This window comes from Carassius gibelio, chromosome B19 (genome assembly GCF_023724105.1).
Source record: "Carassius gibelio isolate Cgi1373 ecotype wild population from Czech Republic chromosome B19, carGib1.2-hapl.c, whole genome shotgun sequence".
NCBI classification, from domain to species: Eukaryota; Metazoa; Chordata; class Actinopteri; order Cypriniformes; family Cyprinidae; genus Carassius; species Carassius gibelio.
This window is the reverse complement of record NC_068414.1, coordinates 35,048,176-35,070,516: the sequence shown is the minus strand read 5'-3', so window position 1 is coordinate 35,070,516 and position 22,341 is coordinate 35,048,176. Positions and strand designations below refer to the sequence as shown.

Genomic DNA, 22,341 nt, shown 5'->3' with positions numbered 1-22,341 from the left:
GTGAGGTCAACAGGGGGCGCTCTCCCTTTGGTGTGTGGGTCCTAGCGCCCCAGTGCAGTGATGGGGACACTATACTGTCAACGAGCACCGTCCTTCGGATGAGACGTTAAACCGAGGTCCTGACTCTCTTTGGTCATTAAAAATCCCATGGCACTTCTCGTAAAGAATAAAGTCCTGACCAAATTCCCCCTTGGCCTTTGTCAATCATGGCCTCCTAATAATCCCCAACCACTTGATTGGCTCTGTGTCTTTCTCCTCTCCAGTTGTAGCTGGTGTGTGGTGAACGCACTGGTGCCGTTGTCCTGCCGTCAGACCGTCCAGGTGGATGCTGCACACTGATGGTGGTTGAGGAGAGACCCCCACATGATTGAAAAGCACTTTGGGTGTACACCAATATTCATTCATTCATTCATTCAAGTAAATGTACCTTTTAAGCTCACAAAAAAATATACATTGAGTTTTTTTTTAGTGCACAAGATATTGGTTTCAGTACAAAAAGTTGATCTCTCACAAACATATTCAGTTTTATTTTAAATGACAAAAGCATTTAAATTAAGATATACATCATTAAATGCTAAAAGTTTGTCTGTGCTCAATGAGTACATTTTTGTATCCTTTAAGCTCACCCCGTTCACATTATGCTCACGTCATGTTTTATCAAAAACTGTTTATTTATACATATATACATATACATATATATACATACATATATATATATACATATACATATATATACATACATATACATATATATACATATACATATACATATACATATATATACACATACATATATATATATACATATACATATATATACATATATATACATACACATACATATACATACACATACATACATACATATACATACATACACATACATACATATACATACATATACATACATACATATACATACATACATACATACATATACATACATACATATATACATACATATATACATACATATATACATACATATATACATACATATATATATACATACATATATATACATACATATATACATACATATATATACATACATATATATACATACATATATATACATACATATATATACATACATATATATACATACATATATATATACATACATACATATATACATACATACATATATACATACATACATATATACATATATACATACATATATACATACATATATATACATACATATATATACATACATATATATACATACATATATATACATACATATATATACATACATATATATACATATATATACATATATATACATACATATATATACATATACAGTATTGTTCAAAATAATAGCAGTACAATGTGACTAACCAGAATAATCAAGGTTTTTCGTATATTTTTTTATTGCTACGTGACAAACAAGTTACCAGTAGGTTCAGTAGATTCTCAGAAAACAAATGAGACCCAGCATTCATGATATGCACGCTCTTAAGGCTGTGCAATTGGGCAATTAGTTGAATTAGTTGAAAGGGGTGTGTTCAAAAAAATAGCAGTGTGGCCTTCAATCACTGAGGTCATCAATTTTGTGAAGAAACAGGTGTGAATCAGGTGGCCCCTATTTAAGGATGAAGCCAACACTTGTTGAACATGCATTTGAAAGCTGAGGAAAATGGGTCGTTCAAGACATTGTTCAGAAGAACAGCGTACTTTGATTAAAAAGTTGATTAGAGAGGGGAAAACCTATAAAGAGGTGCAAAAAATGATAGGCTGTTCAGCTAAAATGATCTCCAATGCCTTAAAATGGAGAGCAAAACCAGAGAGACGTGGAAGAAAACGGAAGACAACCATCAAAATGGATAGAAGAATAACCAGAATGGCAAAGGCTCAGCCAATGATCACCTCCAGGATGATCAAAGACAGTCTGGAGTTACCTGTAAGTACTGTGACAGTTAGAAGACGTCTGTGTGAAGCTAATCTATTTTCAAGAATCCCCCGCAAAGTCCCTCTGTTAAAAAAAAGGCATGTGCAGAAGAGGTTACAATTTGCCAAAGAACACATCAACTGGCCTAAAGAGAAATGGAGGAACATTTTGTGGACTGATGAGAGTAAAATTTTTCTTTTTGGGTCCAAGGGCCACAGGCAGTTTGTGAGACGACCCCCAAACTCTGAATTCAAGCCACAGTACACAGTGAAGACAGTGAAGCATGGAGGTGCAAGCATCATGATATGGGCATGTTTCTCCTACTATGGTGTTGGGCCTATTTATCGCATACCAGGGATCATGGATCAGTTTGCATATGTTAAAATACTTGAAGAGGTCATGTTGCCCTATGCTGAAGAGGACATGCCCTTGAAATGGTTGTTTCAACAAGACAATGACCCAAAACACACTAGTAAACGGGCAAAGTCTTGGTTCCAAACCAACAAAATTAATGTTATGGAGTGGCCAGCCCAATCTCCAGACCTTAATCCAATTGAGAACTTGTGGGGTGATATCAAAAATGCTGTTTCTGAAGCAAAACCAAGAAATGTGAATGAATTGTGGAATGTTGTTAAAGAATCATGGAGTGGAATAACAGCTGAGAGGTGCCACAAGTTGGTTGACTACATGCCACACAGATGTCAAGCAGTTTTAAAAAACTGTGGTCATACAACTAAATATTAGTTTAGTGATTCACAGGATTGCTAAATCCCAGAAAAAAAAAATGTTTGTACAAAATAGTTTTGAGTTTGTACAGTCAAAGGTAGACACTGCTATTTTTTTGAACACACCCCTTTCAACTAATTGCCCAATTGCACAGCCTTAAGAGCGTGCATATCATGAATGCTGGGTCTTGTTTGTTTTCTGAGAATCTACTGAACCTACTGGTAACTTGTTTGCCACGTAGCAATAAAAAATATACTAAAAACCTTGATTATTCTGGTTAGTCACATTGTACTGCTATTATTTTGAACAATACTGTATATACATATACATATATATACATACATATACATACATATACATACATATACATACATACATATACATACATATACATACATATACATACATATACATACATATACATACATACACATACATACATATACATACATATACATACATATACATACATACATATACATACATACACATACATACATATACATACATACATATACATACATACACATACATACATATACATACATACATATACATACATATACATACATATATATACATATATATATATATATATATATACACATATATATACATATATATATATACATACATACATACATATATATATACATACATACATACATACATACATACATACATACATATATATATATATATATATATATATATATATATATATATATATATATATATCTCAAACTTTCACCCCTTCAAGCGAGTGAACAACGCGAATCAAGTTGGGAATTTTACATCACTATTAAAAAGCAAGAGATTGACTCAGAAGAATCATCTGTTCAAGAATCGGATCATGAACTTGTTTAACGAGTCAAAGGTGATTTATTGAACATTTCGAACAAATTAAGACTTGAAGTTCATCTAAAGCACATAAAGCTATGGTTTGAGTTTATAAACCTCTATTTCATGCATGATTCATATGGATCTGTTAACTGATGCAAAGTGTGAGTTCTAGGAGAATGTTTGTGTCGTGATGAGCATGTATCGCTCACAAGGAGTCGCTAAATGTGCAGCTTTTATGGTTTGTTTGTTTGTTTTTTTCAAGAGAGGATCAGTTGCCATATTGGTTAAAATTCCCAAACTGTTTACTTAAATATTAAATTAATAAATTAAATCGAAACAGGGGCGGATGTGTTAGGATGTGGTTGACTGCTGTGGGCCAGAAAGTCCAGGGCCACTTTTTGGTCCGAGTCCGCCCCTGTTGTGAGCAATGAAGTGCTGCGTAACTGAGTAAACAAAGATAAAACTACAATAGCATCTTTACAGCTGAAACTGACCTGCACTTGAAACCCTGAACAGTAGTTTTCTGCTCCAGCTGTGCGCTTCAAGAGTCCACTTCATTCTCTCTCTCACATTGATTACTCGGAGTCTGATCCAAACCGTTTGACGGAGCGCTCGAGCCAAAGCATCGACTGTAACGACTCACCGATTCATGATCGATTAGAGATTTAATAATCGAATGGCGGACTCTGAAATTATCATGTTCTTGTTATGTGGGTTTGTTCATATAAAACATCAGAGGAGAGCACTGTGACTGTTGATCAGCTTTAATACCGCCACTAGAACACACACACACACACACACCGGATGCAACAACTTCTACACGTCCACAACACACACTGCCCTCTAGCGGGACCTTGATGTAACTAGCATCAATACTCACTGACTTGAGTTCTTTTAATTACCGCATATACTACAGAAATAATCGCTTTATTACATGTGACATGCAATTATACAATAATAATATTAAAATAGTGGGCCAAATCGGCTTCCAGGCCACCGGGAATTGTCCCTGTTCTCCGGGAATTGTCACCAGCAGGAAATAAAAGCAATGTGCAATTTCAGTCTGGTGTAGTTCTAATCCACAATAAAGGATGCTTTTACAAATGTAGTTGTTTTGATTGTAAAAAAAAAAAAGACAAACAAAACAAAAACAAAACAAATTTGACATCAGTGAAAGACAACAAACAGCATATTACACAATGTGCCGATTTTATTCATTTTGTTAATGCTATTATTTTCAAAAATAACACTGAGAACTGAACAAATGATAGCTGCCATGAATTCCCTGAAACAACTGTAAAGTGCATTATGTAACAGGGAACAAACATGGAAATACAAAAAGGTGATAATCACAGCATATTTTATACAAATTGATACAAAAGAATTTGATTAAATTAATTTAACACATTGCACAATTTAACACAATGCTACTAATAATAAAAGCATAAAAAATTAAGTTAAGATAAACCCAGCTCTCAGTAACACAACTTCAGCATCAAAAATGCACTAAGCCTTTGTTGAACTAATCTGCATATTTAAAGCTGAACTATTGCAGTTTTTCTCAGGTGCTTTGGCACATTTTCACATTTGGCACAAAGCATTAATCTCTAAGTGCAATTGTCACAACAATTTGCTAAAACAACACAACCCTGATGCATGTCTGCAAAAGCTATAACTCACCCAAAACATTTAATTCATGCTTTAAAATCTAGTTATTGTTTCAGTGACCTGACCAATGCCACCAAAAATAAGAAGAGTTTTTGTCATTGTGTGATCCACGGTGGACAAAATGTTTAGATGTCTATTCACCATGGAAATATTTGTTATATACAATTTTCATTTTATAATCTTCAACACTTCAGCCGGTGTCCATTATAACACACTCTTGCTTTTAGGTCAAATAACTGACTGACATCTGGACATAAGTCACTATTCTCTGTATTAGTCGGTGTTGGGCAGCGAAGCTACTAGTTTAACTACATTTCTCAGTAGCTTGGTTGTAGCTTTGCTACTTTCTGAATCAAATAGCTTATCAGTAGCGAAGCTCTTTTTTTTACCAAGTAGTGCGGTAGCTTCCACACAAGCTTCATTTTCGCAAGCATTTCTGAGGCTCAAACTCAGATCGGGAAATACAACTGCTAAGATCGCTGATCCTCGATCTAGTTCATCTTGTTCGTGTTTACGGTGGATAGCAACCAACCATCCTTATGATGCATTACCGCCACCTTCTGCTCCAGATGGTACCACTCCTTGGCCAGTCACGCAAAAAATTATTTGATGAAATGATGGCATAGAATGAGGTCGAGAACAGTTAATCCCAAGGACTCGACAAGTACATGACACTGACTGAGATAACAGAGAGAAAATATGTTTTCAGATGCTGCTTGTAAAAATTATCAGGGTCCAGCCTGGCCATTTTTTTGGACTGTTTGGAGGTCTTGCATTTTGTTCTGCAAAGTCCTACAATATATTAAGCATGCACATGCAACAGGTGCATACACTTACCTGTGCGCACATTGTTAATTACATGTATTTTGATTGTTTTTTGTTGCCAAATTGATAAGGAACACAAAAAACTATTAAACTAAACAATTACACCTGCCTATCTGTTTGACTGACAGTTTTAAGCACAGAGATAGCACTGACTTGTAATAAAACGTGTTCAACATAAAAATTTAATTTTAAAAGTAGCTTAGATGTAGCAAGCTACTGTTGATGTAGCTTAGCTTGCTACATTTCCCAGGGGGGTAGCTTCAGTGTAGTGAAGCTTCATTTACTGTAGAGTAACTGCTAGCTTAGCTCACTACATTTTCCAAGTAGCTTGCCCAACACTGGTATTAGTGCTGTTTTGGACGTATTACTTGAATTTGTTTACTGGATCCTGGACTTTCAAAACCTGCTTCTTTTCATTTGTGTTGTTTTTGTCATCATGTATAACCATAATTAACTGTTATTCCTTCATACCCCACACATTGACAACCCTGAGGTAAACCGACTACGGTTACATACACATTCATGTGGTTTGTCAAGATGAGAGGTGACTCCTTCTGGAAGTTTGATTTATATAATGTAGTGTAATTTTTCTAACTTTGGTAATTTCACTGGGAATCTACTCATCAGTTTTCATCAACAAGCCCCGTGCATTTAGTAATTCTGTGAATTTTAGACAATAGCACTTACCCATTTGCACACATGCCAAAATATGTGCAATCTGCTTAAATCAATAAGAAATTCAAATCTAATGTGAACAAGAAACTATTTGTTTAGACATCTGAACTTACTGTTTTGAGAGAAAAAAAACTCTCATTTAAGGACTGAGCCAAAGCAACTGAGAAAAACTGTAAGTAGTTTGAGGTAATAGAGCTTTGTTGTGTTTTCAGGAATGGGAGCTGCAAAATTTAGTGATGTGATGACACTGACAAAACCAAATTTAAACAATATTAAAACAGTGTTTTAAATTTTAGTCTGTCAAGTAATCCCAATTAAAAAGCTAATACACTACTGCAAAAAGCAATTAAAAATTAATTAGCTTAATGGAATTTTTTTGTACAGTATCTACAGAGTAAGTGAGTGATATACTCACTCATGAAATGATAAGATCGTAGATGTCACATCCAGGATCCTGCTAGTCAGTGTGTATCTGGTTAAATGCTCTCATGTGAATCACTTCCAGTGAGGGGATCTGTTGATCTTGAGGTATAATGTTTTCACACTGTTCTGTGGTGGAACTACTGCAGTTCATCTGGCCTAGAGATGATACAATATATTATCAGAAAACTTTAGCATCAGCTTGTGCTGATTTTATACCAATTCAGTACAAAGTGTCAGCTAAATGAATTATATGTTTCACTTGATAAACCCCACTTTAAACTAACCCAACCGTTGGAGTTGAAACACTCAGCAATTTTAGTGTGTGCACATATTAAACTCATAAGCCTTTATGGTACCAGACTTTACAGCATGGTCTCCATATTTAAATGCTGAATAAATATCAAATTAAATAATTAATCTCAGGTTAGAGACAATTGAGAATGAGGAAAATTAAATTTGAAACATGCTGTTATAGTGTTTGTCCTGTTTGGAGTTGATGGATGGTCATTTTTGTGTATGACATGAATAATATGGAATAATATGTGGGTGAGTAAATAATGGGTCAATCTTTTTCTGATTCTCAATTTTCTGATTCTGATTTAGTCCTGGAATTAATATGAACTCACCATTGAACCTTCTGTTTTTGTAGAGTAAAAAGATGATGTATAGAACTGCAATCGCAAGGGCACCTGCAGCTAGTGCTGCCCAGTGATGACTTCTAGATCCCAGACTTCCAGCTACAGGGAGAAAAAAAACAATGTTCTAAACATTCTATAAATTCATGCAACAAGTAAATACAGTTTCTTGACTAATTCTGAGCTGCAGCTGGAGTAGGAAGCTACTGTCAAACAATTTTGCACACAATTTTGCTCGGCGTTCATCTTCAGTTCTCTCTTCACAGCAGTTCAGTCAGTGTACTGTTTGAGTAAATGAATTACTCCGGGATATTGGTTTGTTTGAACTCAGAGGGAGTGTCAGCCACATTAAACAAGTTAACAGCTTAAGTCATTTGTGGATTAATGCGCATTAGAGATGCAAACCATTTTAAAACGATTCAGTTCGATTCAGTGAACTGGTTCAAGAAGATCCGGTTACATCGAATGATTAGTTCATGAACCAAATATCAGAAACTGCTTTGTTTTGAACTCTCTCACCTCAGACACGGAAGAGAAGACAATGCTGAATAAAGTCGAAGTTATTTTTGTATAAGTCGTAGTGCTATTTTTGGACCAAAATGTATTTTTGATGCTTCAAAATATTCTAACGGACCCTCTGATGTCACATGGACCATGTGCAAAAGGTCATGGTCAAGTTACATTTATTTTCATATTATAGTCGTTTAGTATTCTGTTCAAGTGTTGCGCCTGTTGAGTGGGCGGAGCTTAATCGGAAGTCTCGCGAGTTTGGTGAAAATAGCGTGAGATCAGATATACGGCAATGGAGAAAAAGGAAGAAATGCGGTCCGTGTTAGTATCATAGACAGTAAAAGAAATGGACACAGCGACCCCATTGGAACTCAATTGAGACAAATGAAGCCCAGTTTTAGCGTTTTTTAGCACTTCCGTTTCTGACGCGCAGACTCAAACGAAGCTTGACGACGTCAGCAACCTGTCTGACAGATGTAAATCTTCTAGTAGCTGTGCGTGCAAACTGCCATCGTTAATCTTGCAGAGACGGCGAGCTTGAGCGGGGAGTTCTTTGTCGTGAGTGAGCAGGAGTAAGTATTCTGATTAATTATTTTGTATAGTATTTTAAAATGTAACGCCAGTACGCCATATTAAGTTAATTGCCTGCGAGCTTCTCCACCTGTCTGTACGGTAATGCGACAGCGAGCCGAGTGGTTATGACGCAATCGTTAGCCTATTTTTTACAAAAACTGTTTATACGGGGCCATAATGTAACATAGAAGGTAATGGAGCCCTTTATACATTGTCGTGTATCTTTAGAAATAAATAATGGACAAACAGAGTCTTTAAACGCCTCAGATGTAAAGTTATTCGCTGTCAAAGTGACGCCAAAATGAATGGGAGTCAATGGGAATGCTAACGCAAGTGAAGTTCTGCTAAAAGATGGCAGCCCCCACCCGACTTCAACTTCCGGTCGAGTTCCTTGCCCCTTGGTTAGTATGGGCTAGTTGCATATCTCCGCCATCTTGGATTTCCGGTCTTGCGAGTGTGTGCGTAGATATTTCCGGTTGTGCTTAAAGTCAGTGCAGAAAACTGGAGGTGTCCAAATATTACCTTCTATATGTTTACAGGATTTATAATATCACTTCATATGCAAATAAGATATACACTGCTATTATCACTATACTACAAATGTTAACTGAGCCAGTGGATTTGAAACGTGTGTATGTTTGGGTCCGGTGAATGATTTAAATACTAATGTTCACTACTGTTCAGGAAATGAAAGTTGAACTCATGGCGTGTATACACAGCTATATAATGTATTTTATCTTATCAAATATGTAAATGTACAAATTACTTATTTCTCGAAAATGTTTGCATTATTATTATTATTTTTATATTAAATATTTACCTCGTGAGACGTGGTCTGCGGTTTATCTTCAGAAATATCTATTTCTCAATTGTACACATACATCAGTCTGTTTCATTTTCACAACATATTTTATTATTTTACACAGTAAAAAATACGTGACTAATTTTAATATGTTTAATCTGATAATTAATGCAAAACAATAACAATATACATAGACAGATAATGATTTATGCTACAGATCTCATAAAACAAATAGAAACACACATGAATGCAAACAGCGATCTTTTATTTAATGCAAACATACCATAATTATATTACGTTTAATTGTACAGTTAGTTATAAATTATGTTATCAAATAAAGTTAATAAAACATGCTTTATCAGAAATCTCTGTCCGTCTTGTTTGACAGTCAGAAACATTTATCTTACATAACAGAACAAAACCTGCTCTTCAAAATGAAAAGTATTGCATATTTGAATGGTTTGTGTTTGAAAAATGAAATCCCTGTGGTCCTGACCTGACGCTGATCCGCATAATCAACAGAAGAATAAAGCAATCTCCGCGTTGTATCTTGATGAATTTCCACACAGATGTACGCAAAATATAGGGAGGATGTTTCCCCATGTTTTTGATATACCACTATCGGCTGTTAAATTTGAAAATCATTAATTATATACATCTAGCCAAGATCCGTGTGCAAGTTTCCATTACAGTCAATGCGAGCGTCGCAAGACCGGAAATAAGTACGCACACACTCGCGTCGCTGAAGCTCACCGGCGCCATCTTGTGCACCTAGCCCATTGTAAATTCATGCGGCAAGTTGGATTAAAGCCATCAAGCTATAGATTGATAATATAGCTCTCAGCTGGTGAGCAGTTTGGCATTTCAGATGTGATGGGCGGCCAATGTTGTGTGATCGCTTCAGAAGTTGCTGGAATTATATGGTGAATATCAGCGCGTGCGTCATTGCAGAACGTAAGTGTTTATATCATATTATTCAGTCTAATAATCATCGTTTGATATGCTGCTAGATGCATCAATAAGATATTTCTTCAGTTATGAAGGAACAACTGTTATATTAGGCTTTTATCATATGTTTTCGATGGCTCTCGTGTTTAATCATGTGAAGTGATGACACAGCACTTTGTTGTACGAAATGTAACAGACACTAATTGAGTTTATTTGTTTCATTATAGAACCACACGTTTATCCACGTTTGTCCAGCGGACTGTAATCACACAAACCCAACACACACACTGAATATCGCAGCACACGAAGCTACAGGCCTCACTGTTATCACCACATCATATTAACCCTATCAGTATCAAACAAAGATCCCTACTAACATACCGGCTGTTCAAGTTCCAAATGTGATGACATCACGTCTGAGGATCGACGTCTGAAGATATCTGTGCCTTCCTTTCCTTAAGTGGACATTCTCTGGAAACCTGGGACTTGTTGGGACTGAGTATTCTCAATAACACATTTCACTGCCTTATATCAACATTATTGTATCTTTTGATTTAAAGAACTTTGTTTTATTGTTTTGGTTATTTTGCGTAGGCCTACGCTGTTTTATTGTGTCATTTACATTGTGTTAACATTGTGAGAAAATAATTCGTTTTTTCATTAATACATTGAGTTAATTGGACACATGACTCTGGCTTCTTTAATCCTTTCCTAGTTACTGGACATTATTTGTGTAAATAGTACTCTAAGGTGATTTAGAACCGTAACAGTAATCAGTGCATACTACAGTCTACAATACATTTAATGGTCCTTCGAGCCGGATTCTATAACCACTTTAGCAATGATGTCCAGAACTAGTGAGGGAGTTGTAGAGCCAGAGGTTGTACGCCCACGTAGAGTAATAAGAAGCCCAACACATTTGCGTGATTATGAGGTTAGCTATCCACAGAAACAGCTTGCATTTGCAGGTGAGCAGTCTGATATGCTCAGTTGTATGAGTGAATTGAGAGAGGAAAATAGACGAATGAGGCAAGACATGCAACGCTTATCTGATATGATTGTTAACTCTTCTGTGTTAGCTTCACAGGTTTCATTATCTGATCAACAGCTTTTGAATGAAGGAGCAGTGGTGTCATCTACACCAAAGTCTATTAGTATGCAGGAGTCAGTTAAGGGCGTTGGAAACTCTAGCCAGACAGAACATACTCCTTTGGTGCCACCTAGAGATGAATCCCTCCTTACAGTTCGCAGTTGTGAGCAAGAGCTCATTGAAGAGCTTACAGACAGTCTACAGAGAGCAGGTTGGCTTAGTGATAGTCCGCCTAATTCAGGTATGTCGACCCCTTCGTATAATGATCCACATAGTAGTAAGAATGACTTGCTACAGTATGATCACTATTATGATGCTAATGTTCCTCTGCGGCCACCTCATTCATCTGATATTCGTCAGCAATATCCAGATGACCCACCAGTGTTGCGGTCCACTATGCCTCCTCGTGATGTTTATTATCATCCAGCAACGGATCCTTACCATCGCCGCTTAAATGACAGAGAGCGTCTGCAGAAGGATGTCTTCACAGATCGTTTCGATCATTCTCCAAATGATTGGAGGCAAGAGTACAGTCGAAATTATAGACCGTTACGTACATCGAATGATTCTCACCATTTGCTTGGAAATTCTGAGCTTCCTCGTCCTGTGCATTCACCCCCAATGCAATATCGAGGGCTGACTCCTACAATTCCCGATTTCGGTCGGGATGATCCCCGAGAGTTTTCCCGTCTTAAGCTTGCATTAAACAATGTTCTTCCTGAAGACGCTTCTGAGTCGTTTAAGTTTCAAATACTTATGGACCACCTTAAGCTGGAAGACGCTTTACTTGTCGCTGACTCATATAGTCACAGTCGTACTCCATTCAGTGACACTATGAGAGCGCTCACTGATATGTATGGGCAGCCACATCAATTGGCAATGCAAAGGATCACTAATCTGATGGATGGGCCCAATATCAGGAGCGGGGATGTGAAGTCTTTCAAGGCATTTGCCCTTCGTGTCCAAGCACTGGTTGGAATGTTAAATCAGTTGGGTAGCACAGGTTGGACTGAACTGAAATGTGGCTCACATGTTTCTCGTCTCTTAGCTAAATTGCTGTATGACCTAAGAGCTAACTTCAAGAGATTCATTAACCCCCTTCAGACACCTATTCCAACTCTGATTGATTTCGCAGAATGGCTGGAATATGAGGTTCGCGTGCAGGTAGAAGGAACACAGTATGGGTCCTATTTTGAGCATGCGAAACACAGTGTTCACAAAGACAAGTGAACTGGTTTTGTTCCCGAAAGCCAACTACTGTCCTACATGGTAAAGAGCAGAAAGTAGGATCAGTAGAGCTACCAAAGACTGAATGCATGGACTCAGAAAGACCACAGGAGAAGCTGAAAAAGTATTGTCAGTTCTGTAACACAATTCAACACTATATGAATCAGTGCTCTAACTTCAAACTCTTAACTAAAGAGCAAATTGAAAGTTGGATCAGAACAGGACATAGATGTTGGCATTGCGGACGAGGGCATTCTTCCTCTAATTGTATGTTAAAGGTGAAATGCAAACGGTGTGAAAGGAGGCATCTTGATGTTCTTCATGAAGTCAATGCCAACGCTGATGTGATGAGTAAAAGTAATAACCGGACATCGGAGGAAAGTTCAGTAAGCCCTACTTCTCAGGCCCTATACTTGGATCGACCTACGAGTAGCAGGCAAGTGCTACTGAAGTTAATTCGAGTAATCATTCGGAATGGGGATAAGGAATGGGTGAAATTGAAGATCTGGCTCTGCGTACAGTGAGGCAGGATGTCCATACCATTCATGGAAGATCAGTATCTTTCTTCATAGCCCCTGTTTCACACACTGACAGATCTTACCCAGTCAAGGGTGCATTCACCGCAAAAGAGCTAGCCCTGGTTCAACATACTTACCCCATCTCTGACTTGCAAAGAGGATATCACCATCTCCGTGACTTACTTTTACACGACATCCATGAAGCGCAGCCCTTGGTACTTATCGGCTCAGATTGTCCTCACTTGATAACCCCTGTTGAGCTAGTGAGATTAGATCCTCCTGGAGGTCCAGCGGCAGTTCATACAAAGCTCGGCTGGACATTGCAAGGTCCCTCAAGGCTTATTAAACCTCACTTGCAGGCTCAAGAATGTTTATTCATTTCTTGTGTTTCTCCTGAAGCTGAGCTATTCCGTAAAGTCGAAAAGCTTTGGCAACTGGATACTCTTCCTTATCAATCTGAGAAAGTGGTCAGTCGATCACGACAGGATGCAGAAGCTATTCGCCTCCTAGAGGAAAAAACCATCAGGATCGATGTGAATGGTGTAAAAAGGTATGCCATGCCTCTACTCTGGAAAGAGTTGCCTCCACCTCTGAACGCACCCAAGGAGGCTGTCATGGCCCTGCTACGCAGCACAGAGCAAAAGTTATCTAGAGAACCTAGTATGACTGCGTCTTATGGATCAGAAATTCAGAAACTGCTGCAGGCAGGTTACGTCACACCGTTGACAGCTGCAGAATGTGATCAGAGTTCCCAGTCATGGTACATACCACATCATATGGTTCATCACAATGCAAAGAACCGTATTGTCTTCAATTGTTCTTTTGAGTACCAGGGTCAGTCTTTGAATGAACATCTCTTGCCCGGTCCTACCTTAAGTGCCAGCTTGTTGGGAGTTCTCCTCCGCTTTCGAGAACATTCTGTGGCCATCTGTAGTGATGTGAAGGGTATGTTCCATCAAATCCATCTCCTTGATGAAGATAAACCCTTCCTTCACTTTTTGTGGCGTCATGGGAATACATCTGAACCGGCCATCGTGTATCAGTGGCAAGTTCTGCCATTTGGCACTACGTGTAGCCCTTGTTGTGCTACTTATGCACTTCAGTCCCATGCCAAGGTGGATCTCGAAGGTACTGATGAAGTACGTCAAACGGTGGAGCGTAGCTTCTATGTTGACCATTGTCTTAAGAGTGTCTCTACTGAAGCTCAAGCTGTAGAGCTGGTAAACCGATTGCAGTGCCATCTTATGAACGGTGGATTCGAATTGAGGCAATGGGCCAGTAACATCCCTGAAGTTATTCACCACCTTCCTGCGGAGTAAAAGTCAAAGAGTGGGGAGATTTGGCTAAGTCAAGAAATGACCAACCTTCAGGAGAATGCTCTTGGATTGATATGGCAATGTAGATCACACACATTGGTATACAAATCGTACCAGAAAGATGAAGGTGAAATTACAATGCGGAGCATCTATCGCACTTTAGCCAAGCTTTACGACCCCCTTGGATATCTCATTCCGTATACCACCAGAGCCAAAATTGTTGTGCAGTTGTTGTGGGATAAAAAAACGAGGATGGGATGATCCTAATTTACCGACGGGCCTACTAGACATTTGGCATCAGTGGGAGAGCGAGCAATTGTCTCAGATCCACCTACCAAGATGTTACAGATCCAGCCTTCAGTATCCTGTCAAGAGCCACAGTGTTCATGTGTTTTGTGATGCTTCTGAAAAAGCATACGGCTCTGTAGCATACTTGTGCTCTGAAGACAGTCAGGGTAATATGCATGTTGCCTTCATGGCGGCAAGGTCAAGAGTTGCTCCACGGAAACAAATCTCCATTGCTCGTTTAGAGCTTTGTGCTGCATTGACAGGAGCACAACTAGGAGACGTCTTGAAGAAAGAGCTGACCTTAGACATCTCCAAATTCGTCTATTGGTCTGACTCCACTACAGTTCTTTCTTTGCTGCAGTCTGATTCTTGCAGATACCGAGTGTTTGTAGGAGTTAGAGTCACCGAAATCCAAGAGTTGTCTGATCCTGGAGATTGGCTCTATGTCGATTCAGCAGCCAATACTGCTGATGATATCACGCGTGGGTTATCACTGGTTCAACTAGCTAAAGAAACACGATGGAAACAAGGACCAGCCTTCTTAATGCAGTCTAGCAGTTGTTGGCCTAAGGCACCAGAAGGACAGGCCCCTGAAGAAGTTCAGGAACTTAAGAAATCTGTGTTTTGCGGCTCATTGACTGAACATAAACTGCAAGTTGAACCTGATCCCAGTCAATTTAGTAGCTATCCTGAGTTACTAGAGGCTACAGCACGATTCCTTCATGGGGCGGCTGATAACACTGATTCACTCAGTGCAGATGCGTTTCAGAAGGCAGAATTGTCTATCCTTAGACAATGTCAGATGCATGACTTTCCTGACTAATTTGCTTTACTCAAGGGAGTAAAAGACATTTCTGTACATAGCCGACTCATTAAGCTTGCTCCTGAATATGACAAAGAACAAGACTTGATTAGAGTAGGAGGACGACTTCATAGGTGCCATGGATTGAGTGATGCAGTTCTACACCCTATTGTTCTGTCACAAGATCATCCAGTAGTTAAACTCCTAATAAAGCATTATGATGATCAACTGCACCACCCGGGAGCTGGCAGGGTGTATGCTTAGCTGCGCCGTAAGTGTTGGATTTTGCGAGGAAGAGAGGCAATTAAAAGACATCAGCACCACTGTCTTGATTGTAATAAATGGAGAGGCAAACCAAAGATTCCTAGAATGTCAGACTTACCCACATCAAGTCTGAGGTTATGTAGACCCCCCTTTTACTCCACCGGAGTAGATTGTTTTGGACCACTGTTAGTGAAGGTTGGCCGCCGTACTTAGAAAAGGTGGGGTGTCGTATACAAATGCCTCACTACTCGAGCTGTACAGTATTGTTCAAAATAATAGCAGTACAATGTGACTAATCAGAATAATCAAGTTTTTTAGTATATTTTTTATTGCTACGTGGCAAACAAGTTACCAGTAGGTTCAGTAGATTGTCAGAAAACAAACAAGACCCAGCATTCATGATATGCACGCTCTTAAGGCTGTGCAATTGGGCAATAAGTTGAAAGGGGTGTGTTCAAAAAAATAGCAGTGTCTACCTTTGACTGTACAAACTCTAAACTATTTTGTACAAACATTTTTTTTTCTGGGATTTAGCAATCCTGTGAATCACTAAACTAATATTTAGTTGTATGACCACAGTTTTTTAAAACTGCTTGACATCTGGGTGGCATGGAGTCAACCAACTTGTGGCACCTCTCAGCTGTTATTCCACTCCATGATTCTTTAACAACATTCCACAATTCATTCACATTTCTTGGTTTTGCTTCAGAAACAGCATTTTTTATATCACCCCACAAGTTCTCAATTGGATTAAGGTCTGGAGATTGGGCTGGCCACTCCATAACATTCATTTTGTTGGTTTGGAACCAAGACTTTGCCCGTTTACTAGTGTGTTTTGGGTCATTGTCTTGTTGAAACAACCATTTCAAGGGCATGTCCTCTTCAGCATAGGGCAACATGACCTCTTCAAGTATTTTAACATATGCAAACTGATCCATGATCCCTGGTATGCGATAAATAGGCCCAACACCATAGTAGGAGAAACATGCCCATATCATGATGCTTGCACCTCCATGCTTCACTGTCTTCACTGTGTACTGTGGCTTGAATTCAGAGTTTTGGGGTCGTCTCACAAACTGCCTGTGGCCCTTGGACCCAAAAAGAACAATTTTACTCTCATCAGTCCACAAAATGTTCCTCCATTTCTCTTAAGGCCAGTTGATGTGTTCTTTGGCAAATTGTAACCTCTTCTGCACATGCCTTTTTTTTTAACAGAGGGACTTTGCGGGGGATTCTTGAAAATAGATTAGCTTCACACAGACGTCTTCTAACTGTCACAGTACTTACAGGTAACTCCAGACTGTCTTTGATCATCCTGGAGGTGATCATTGGCTGAGCCTTTGCCATTCTGGTTATTCTTCTATCCATTTTGATGGTTGTCTTCCGTTTTCTTCCACGTCTCTCTGGTTTTGCTCTCCATTTTAAGGCATTGGAGATCATTTTAGCTGAACAGCCTATCATTTTTTGCACCTCTTTATAGGTTTTCCCCTCTCTAATCAACTTTTTAATCAAAGTACGCTGTTCTTCTGAACAATGTCTTGAACGACCCATTTTCCTCAGCTTTCAAATGCATGTTCAACAAGTGTTGGCTTCATCCTTAAATAGGGGCCACCTGATTCACACCTGTTTCTTCACAAAATTGATGACCTCAGTTATTGAATGCCACACTGCTATTTTTTTGAACACACCCCTTTCAACTAATTCAACTAATTGCCCAATTGCACAGCCTTAAGAGCGTGCATATCATGAATGCTGGGTCTCATTTGTTTTCTGACAATCTACTGAACCTACTGGTAACTTGTTTGCCACGTAGCAATAAAAAAATATACGAAAAACCTTGATTATTCTGGTTAGTCACATTGTACTGCTATTATTTTGAACAATACTGTACATCTTGATCTGTTGGATCACATGGATGGAGATTCATTCCTGCTGTCTCTCAGGCGTTTCATTGCCCGAAGAGGGAAACCTTATGAGATTCTCTCTGATCAGGGAACAAATTTCCGAGGTGGATGTAAAGAGCTGGAGGACACTTTCTCCCATATGCAGACCAGCATTAGAAACCATCTAGCAAAGGAACAAATCAGATTCAAGTTTAATCCACCCAGTGCGCCTCATTTCGGCGGCTCATGGGAAAGAGAAGTGAGGTCTGTAAAGACAGCCTTAAGAATCACCTTAGGTGCTCAGACAGTTACCGTGGAGGTATTGAGAACCATCTTGATTGAGGTGGAGGGAATTCTTAATTCTAGACCCTTTGGTTATGTCTCTAGCGACATAGCAGATCCAGACCCAGTAACGCCAAATTCTTTGCTGATGGGGCGGGCTGACTCCTCCTTGCCCCAAGTTTTCTATTCAGACCATGAATTACTCAGTAGAAAAAGATGCAGACATAGTCAGGTTCTGAGTGATCATTTTTGGAAGCATTTTATTCACGACTTCCTACCCACATTGCAGTCAAGGCAGAAATGGTAAAGAGAGAAAGAGAATATTGCAGTTGGTACTGTAGTACTCATTGTTGATGAGCAGATCCCAAGAGTGCTCTGGAGAGTTGGTACTGTCTCTGCTGTCATTCCTAGTTCAGATGGGAGAGTCAGAACAGCAATGGTCAAAGTGAAAGATCAAACATACACAAGACCAGTAGCTAAGTTGATTGAATTGCCTTCCTTACCCCCAGACACAGAGAGTTCCTTATAGACCCTACTAATGGCAAATTTGCATACCAAATTTGGGGGCAGCTGTGCAAAAGGTCATGGTCAAGTTACATTTATTTTAATATTATAGTCGTTTAGTATTCTGTTCAAGTGTTGCGCCTGTTGAGTGGGCGGAGCTTAATCGCGAGTTTGGTGAAAATAGCGTGAGATCAGATATACGGCAATGGAGAAAAAGAAGGAAGAAATGCGGTCCGTGTTAGTATTGTAAATTCATTCGGCAAGTTGGATTAAAGCCATCAAGCTATAGATTGATAATATAGCTCTCAGCTGGTGAGCAGTTTGGCATTTCAGATGTGATGGGCGGCCAATGTTGTGTGATCGCTTCAGAAGTTGCTGGAATTATATGGTGAATATCAGCGCGTGCGTCATTGCAGAACGTAAGTGTTTATATCATATTATTCAGTCTAATAATCATCGTTTGATATGCTGCTAGATGCATCAATAAGATATTTCTTCAGTTATAAAGGAACAACTGTTATATTATGCTTTTATCATATGTTTTCGATGGCTCTCGTGTTTAATCATGTGAAGTGATGACACAGCACTTTGTTGTACGAAATGTAACAGACACTAATTGAGTTTATTTGTTTCATTATAGAACCACACGTTTATCCACGTTTGTCCAGCGGACTGTAATCACAAAAAACCCAACACACACACTGAATATCGCAGCACACGAAGCTACAGGCCTCACTGTTATCACCACATCATATTAACCCTATCAGTATCAAACAAAGATCCCTACTAACATACCGGCTGTTCAAGTTCCAAATGTGATGACATCACGTCTGAGGATCGACGTCTGAAGATATCTGTGCCTTCCTTTCCTTAAGTGGACATTCTCTGGAAACCTGGGACTTGTTGGGACTGAGTATTCTCAATAACACATTTCACTGCCTTATATCAACATTATTGTATCTTTTGATTTAAAGAACTTTGTTTTATTGTTTTGGTTATTTTGCGTAGGCCTATGCTATTTTATTGTGTCATCTACATTGTGTTAACATTGTGAGAAAATAATTCATTTTTTTATTAATACATTGATTAATTGGACACATGACTCTGGCTTCTTTAATCCTTTCCTAGTTACTGGACATTATTTGTGTAAATAGTACTCTAAGGTGATTTAGAACCGTAACAGTAATCAGTGCATACTACAGTCTACAATACAGACCACTTTGATGATGTTTTTCTTACCTTTCTGGACATGGACAGTATACCGTACACACAGCTTCAATGGAGGGACTGAGAGCTCTCGGACTAAATCTAAAATATCTTAAACTGTGTCCCGAAGATAAACGGAGGTCTTACGGGTTTGGAACGACATGAGGGTGAGTTATTAATTACATAATTTTCATTTTTCGGTGAACTAACCCTTTAAAGTCTGACTGTTAATATGGTCATATTTACCCCATGATGTTGTAAATGTCTGACCGCTGTGAAGGACGTGACACTCATAGCCCTGTTTCTCATCTCGGTGCATCTTCACACTGGTTCTCATCTGAAAGGTTTGGTTATCGTTGGGTCTGACTCCAGAAGAGCTGAAGGGTTGGACTGTGATGTTGTTTAGCGTGATCTTCATCTCTATGTGTTTGGGGTAGAAGCCAGTGGCCAGACAGGTCAGATTCAGCTCACTTTGGTCATGAGGAGCTGCAGATGCAAACATGTGAAGAACTGGAGGAGCTGCAATAAGAAGCAGATGATAGAGGAACTGATTCTGGACAAAAAGACATAAATGATTGAGTTTGAAACACTGAAGTCATTAGAGAAACACATACCGTTAATCGAAACATTATATGTGGAGATCCAGTCCATGCAGTCTTTGAGGTAGAACTGAAGAAGATGATTGTGAAATCTGTCAGCGTCCCATTTCATTTTGGTTTCTTTTGCATTTGGACTTTTTTCAGTCCACTTCATTGTGTCATAATTAACGAAAATAAAATCCTCTCCATCGTATCCGTACTCGTCAAGTGCGTTCACATTCATCACTGCTCCATCTGGATGTTTCTCCACCTCACAGCCGACTCTCCTCTGTAGTGTATGGAGGCCTAAACATGTCAATTCATAAATAAATGAAAAACAACAACTAATTATTACAAGTTTAAAAATATGTTGTAACTGAATAAATAAAGTGATATATTTTTAAGTGTACAATGCTTTTATGGGTCAATGTCATTCCAGTAAAACTCAATGAATTCACCTTCACATCTGGAGCTTGTGCAGTTTGCCAGAGAGTTAACCAGATGTATGAACCAGTCTCTAGATTCATGAGGTTCTCTGGTATATCTCCAGATTTCTGCATCAAAACAATCTCTTTTCCAGCTGTGTTCTTCATTACTGTAGTGAGAGATCGATCTGTCGTCATACACACACACTGCACTGAACACAGGACCAGAGACTCCTTCAGGTTTGCTGAGGACGGTGTAAACAAACAGGAGATGGTGTCTCTCTGAAGATAAATAAAGATAAATGCAAGAGAATAAAGGTGTTAAGGTCATGTCAACATTACATATAGTCAAACTGCCTGAGAGTACTCCAATTAATATCTTTATCTCTCACTTAAATAATTCAGATGCACCTCTAAGACAGGTCAGTTCACTCAAGCTTATTAACACTAATAATATTTACATACCTCAGATTTATTTTATAATATGTAGTAATATAGTAACTGTAACTATAGTATTGTTGCAGAAATGTGAGTCATTCATATCAAATTTTATTATAATGTTATCAACATACACTAGGCTTGAATTAAACATTAAAGCAGTGATGAGTTTGAACTGCAATGTGTTTAACCTCTTCACTGTCACCCACCCTTTTTTAAACATAGAGAAGTGAAAGTACACAATTCAAAGTTAAATTGTTATAATTCATAAACGCTTTTGAATACAGAATAAAGCGCTCCAACACTCATATTACAAAATAAGAGCAAGAATATTAGCTTGCTGCATCATTTAAAAATCTATTAAAATAAAAGTTTTGGATTGCACAAAACTAGTTCCACCTCAGATTGAGATTACAGTATATCTTCCCACAGTGTCAGATGCTTTCCACATCAGACAGTCCTGAAACAATTACAAAATTTAGAGCCCCTTCAACTTTCATATACGTGTTGTTTTGTTTCTACTTTCAGAAAGCTATAAAAATAAAAGTTGTGTAAGTTGTGACATTTGCCAAGTATGGTAGCACAAACTCAGAATTGGTGCTCTGCATTTCTGCAACTGGGGATTCAGTGTCTTGCTCAAGGGCACTTCAGCCATAGGTATTGAGGGTGAAAGAGAGCACTGTTCATTCACTCCCTCCCACCTACAGTACAACTCTTGCCAGCAAAGAGACTTGAACCAGTGACCTTCTGGTAAGTAGTTCAACTCTCTAACTATTAGACCACAGCTGCCCCAAGTTATAGATTGTTCCACATCAGATTGAGAATACAACTTCCCACAGCGTCAGCTGCGTCGTTTCAGGACTGTCTGATGTGGAATTACAAAATAAGAGCCCCTCAACTTTCATATAAAGGTGAATCTCAATCATTTAGAATGTTGTGGGAAAGTTCATTTCAGTAATTCAACTCAAATTGTGAAACTTGTGTATTAAATA

The 22,341-nt window shown here is 38.5% G+C and overlaps 1 protein-coding gene across 8 annotated transcripts in view; it reads right to left on the bottom strand.

The window, feature by feature from the left end:
• Nucleotides 1-4,659: 4,659 nt before the first annotated feature.
• The window catches only part of LOC127978683 (zinc-alpha-2-glycoprotein-like), a 111,101-nt gene continuing 93,419 nt past the window's right edge, over nucleotides 4,660-22,341 (bottom strand). For 6 of the 8 annotated variants that reach the window (XM_052583543.1, XM_052583542.1, XM_052583541.1 and 3 more), the window contains 5 exons: nucleotides 20,945-21,193; nucleotides 20,523-20,792; nucleotides 20,155-20,427; nucleotides 7,687-7,797; nucleotides 4,660-7,216 (listed from right to left, as the gene is read on the bottom strand). In XM_052583543.1, the coding sequence (XP_052439503.1) occupies nucleotides 7,095-7,216; nucleotides 7,687-7,797; nucleotides 20,155-20,427; nucleotides 20,523-20,792; nucleotides 20,945-21,193 (1,025 nt within the window). In that variant the 3' untranslated portion in view covers nucleotides 4,660-7,094. Of the gene's footprint in view, nucleotides 7,217-7,686; nucleotides 7,798-20,154; nucleotides 20,428-20,522; nucleotides 20,793-20,944; nucleotides 21,194-22,341 lie in introns of those variants that run through there. The other 2 variants (XR_008158591.1, XR_008158593.1) reach the window with 1 other exon arrangement.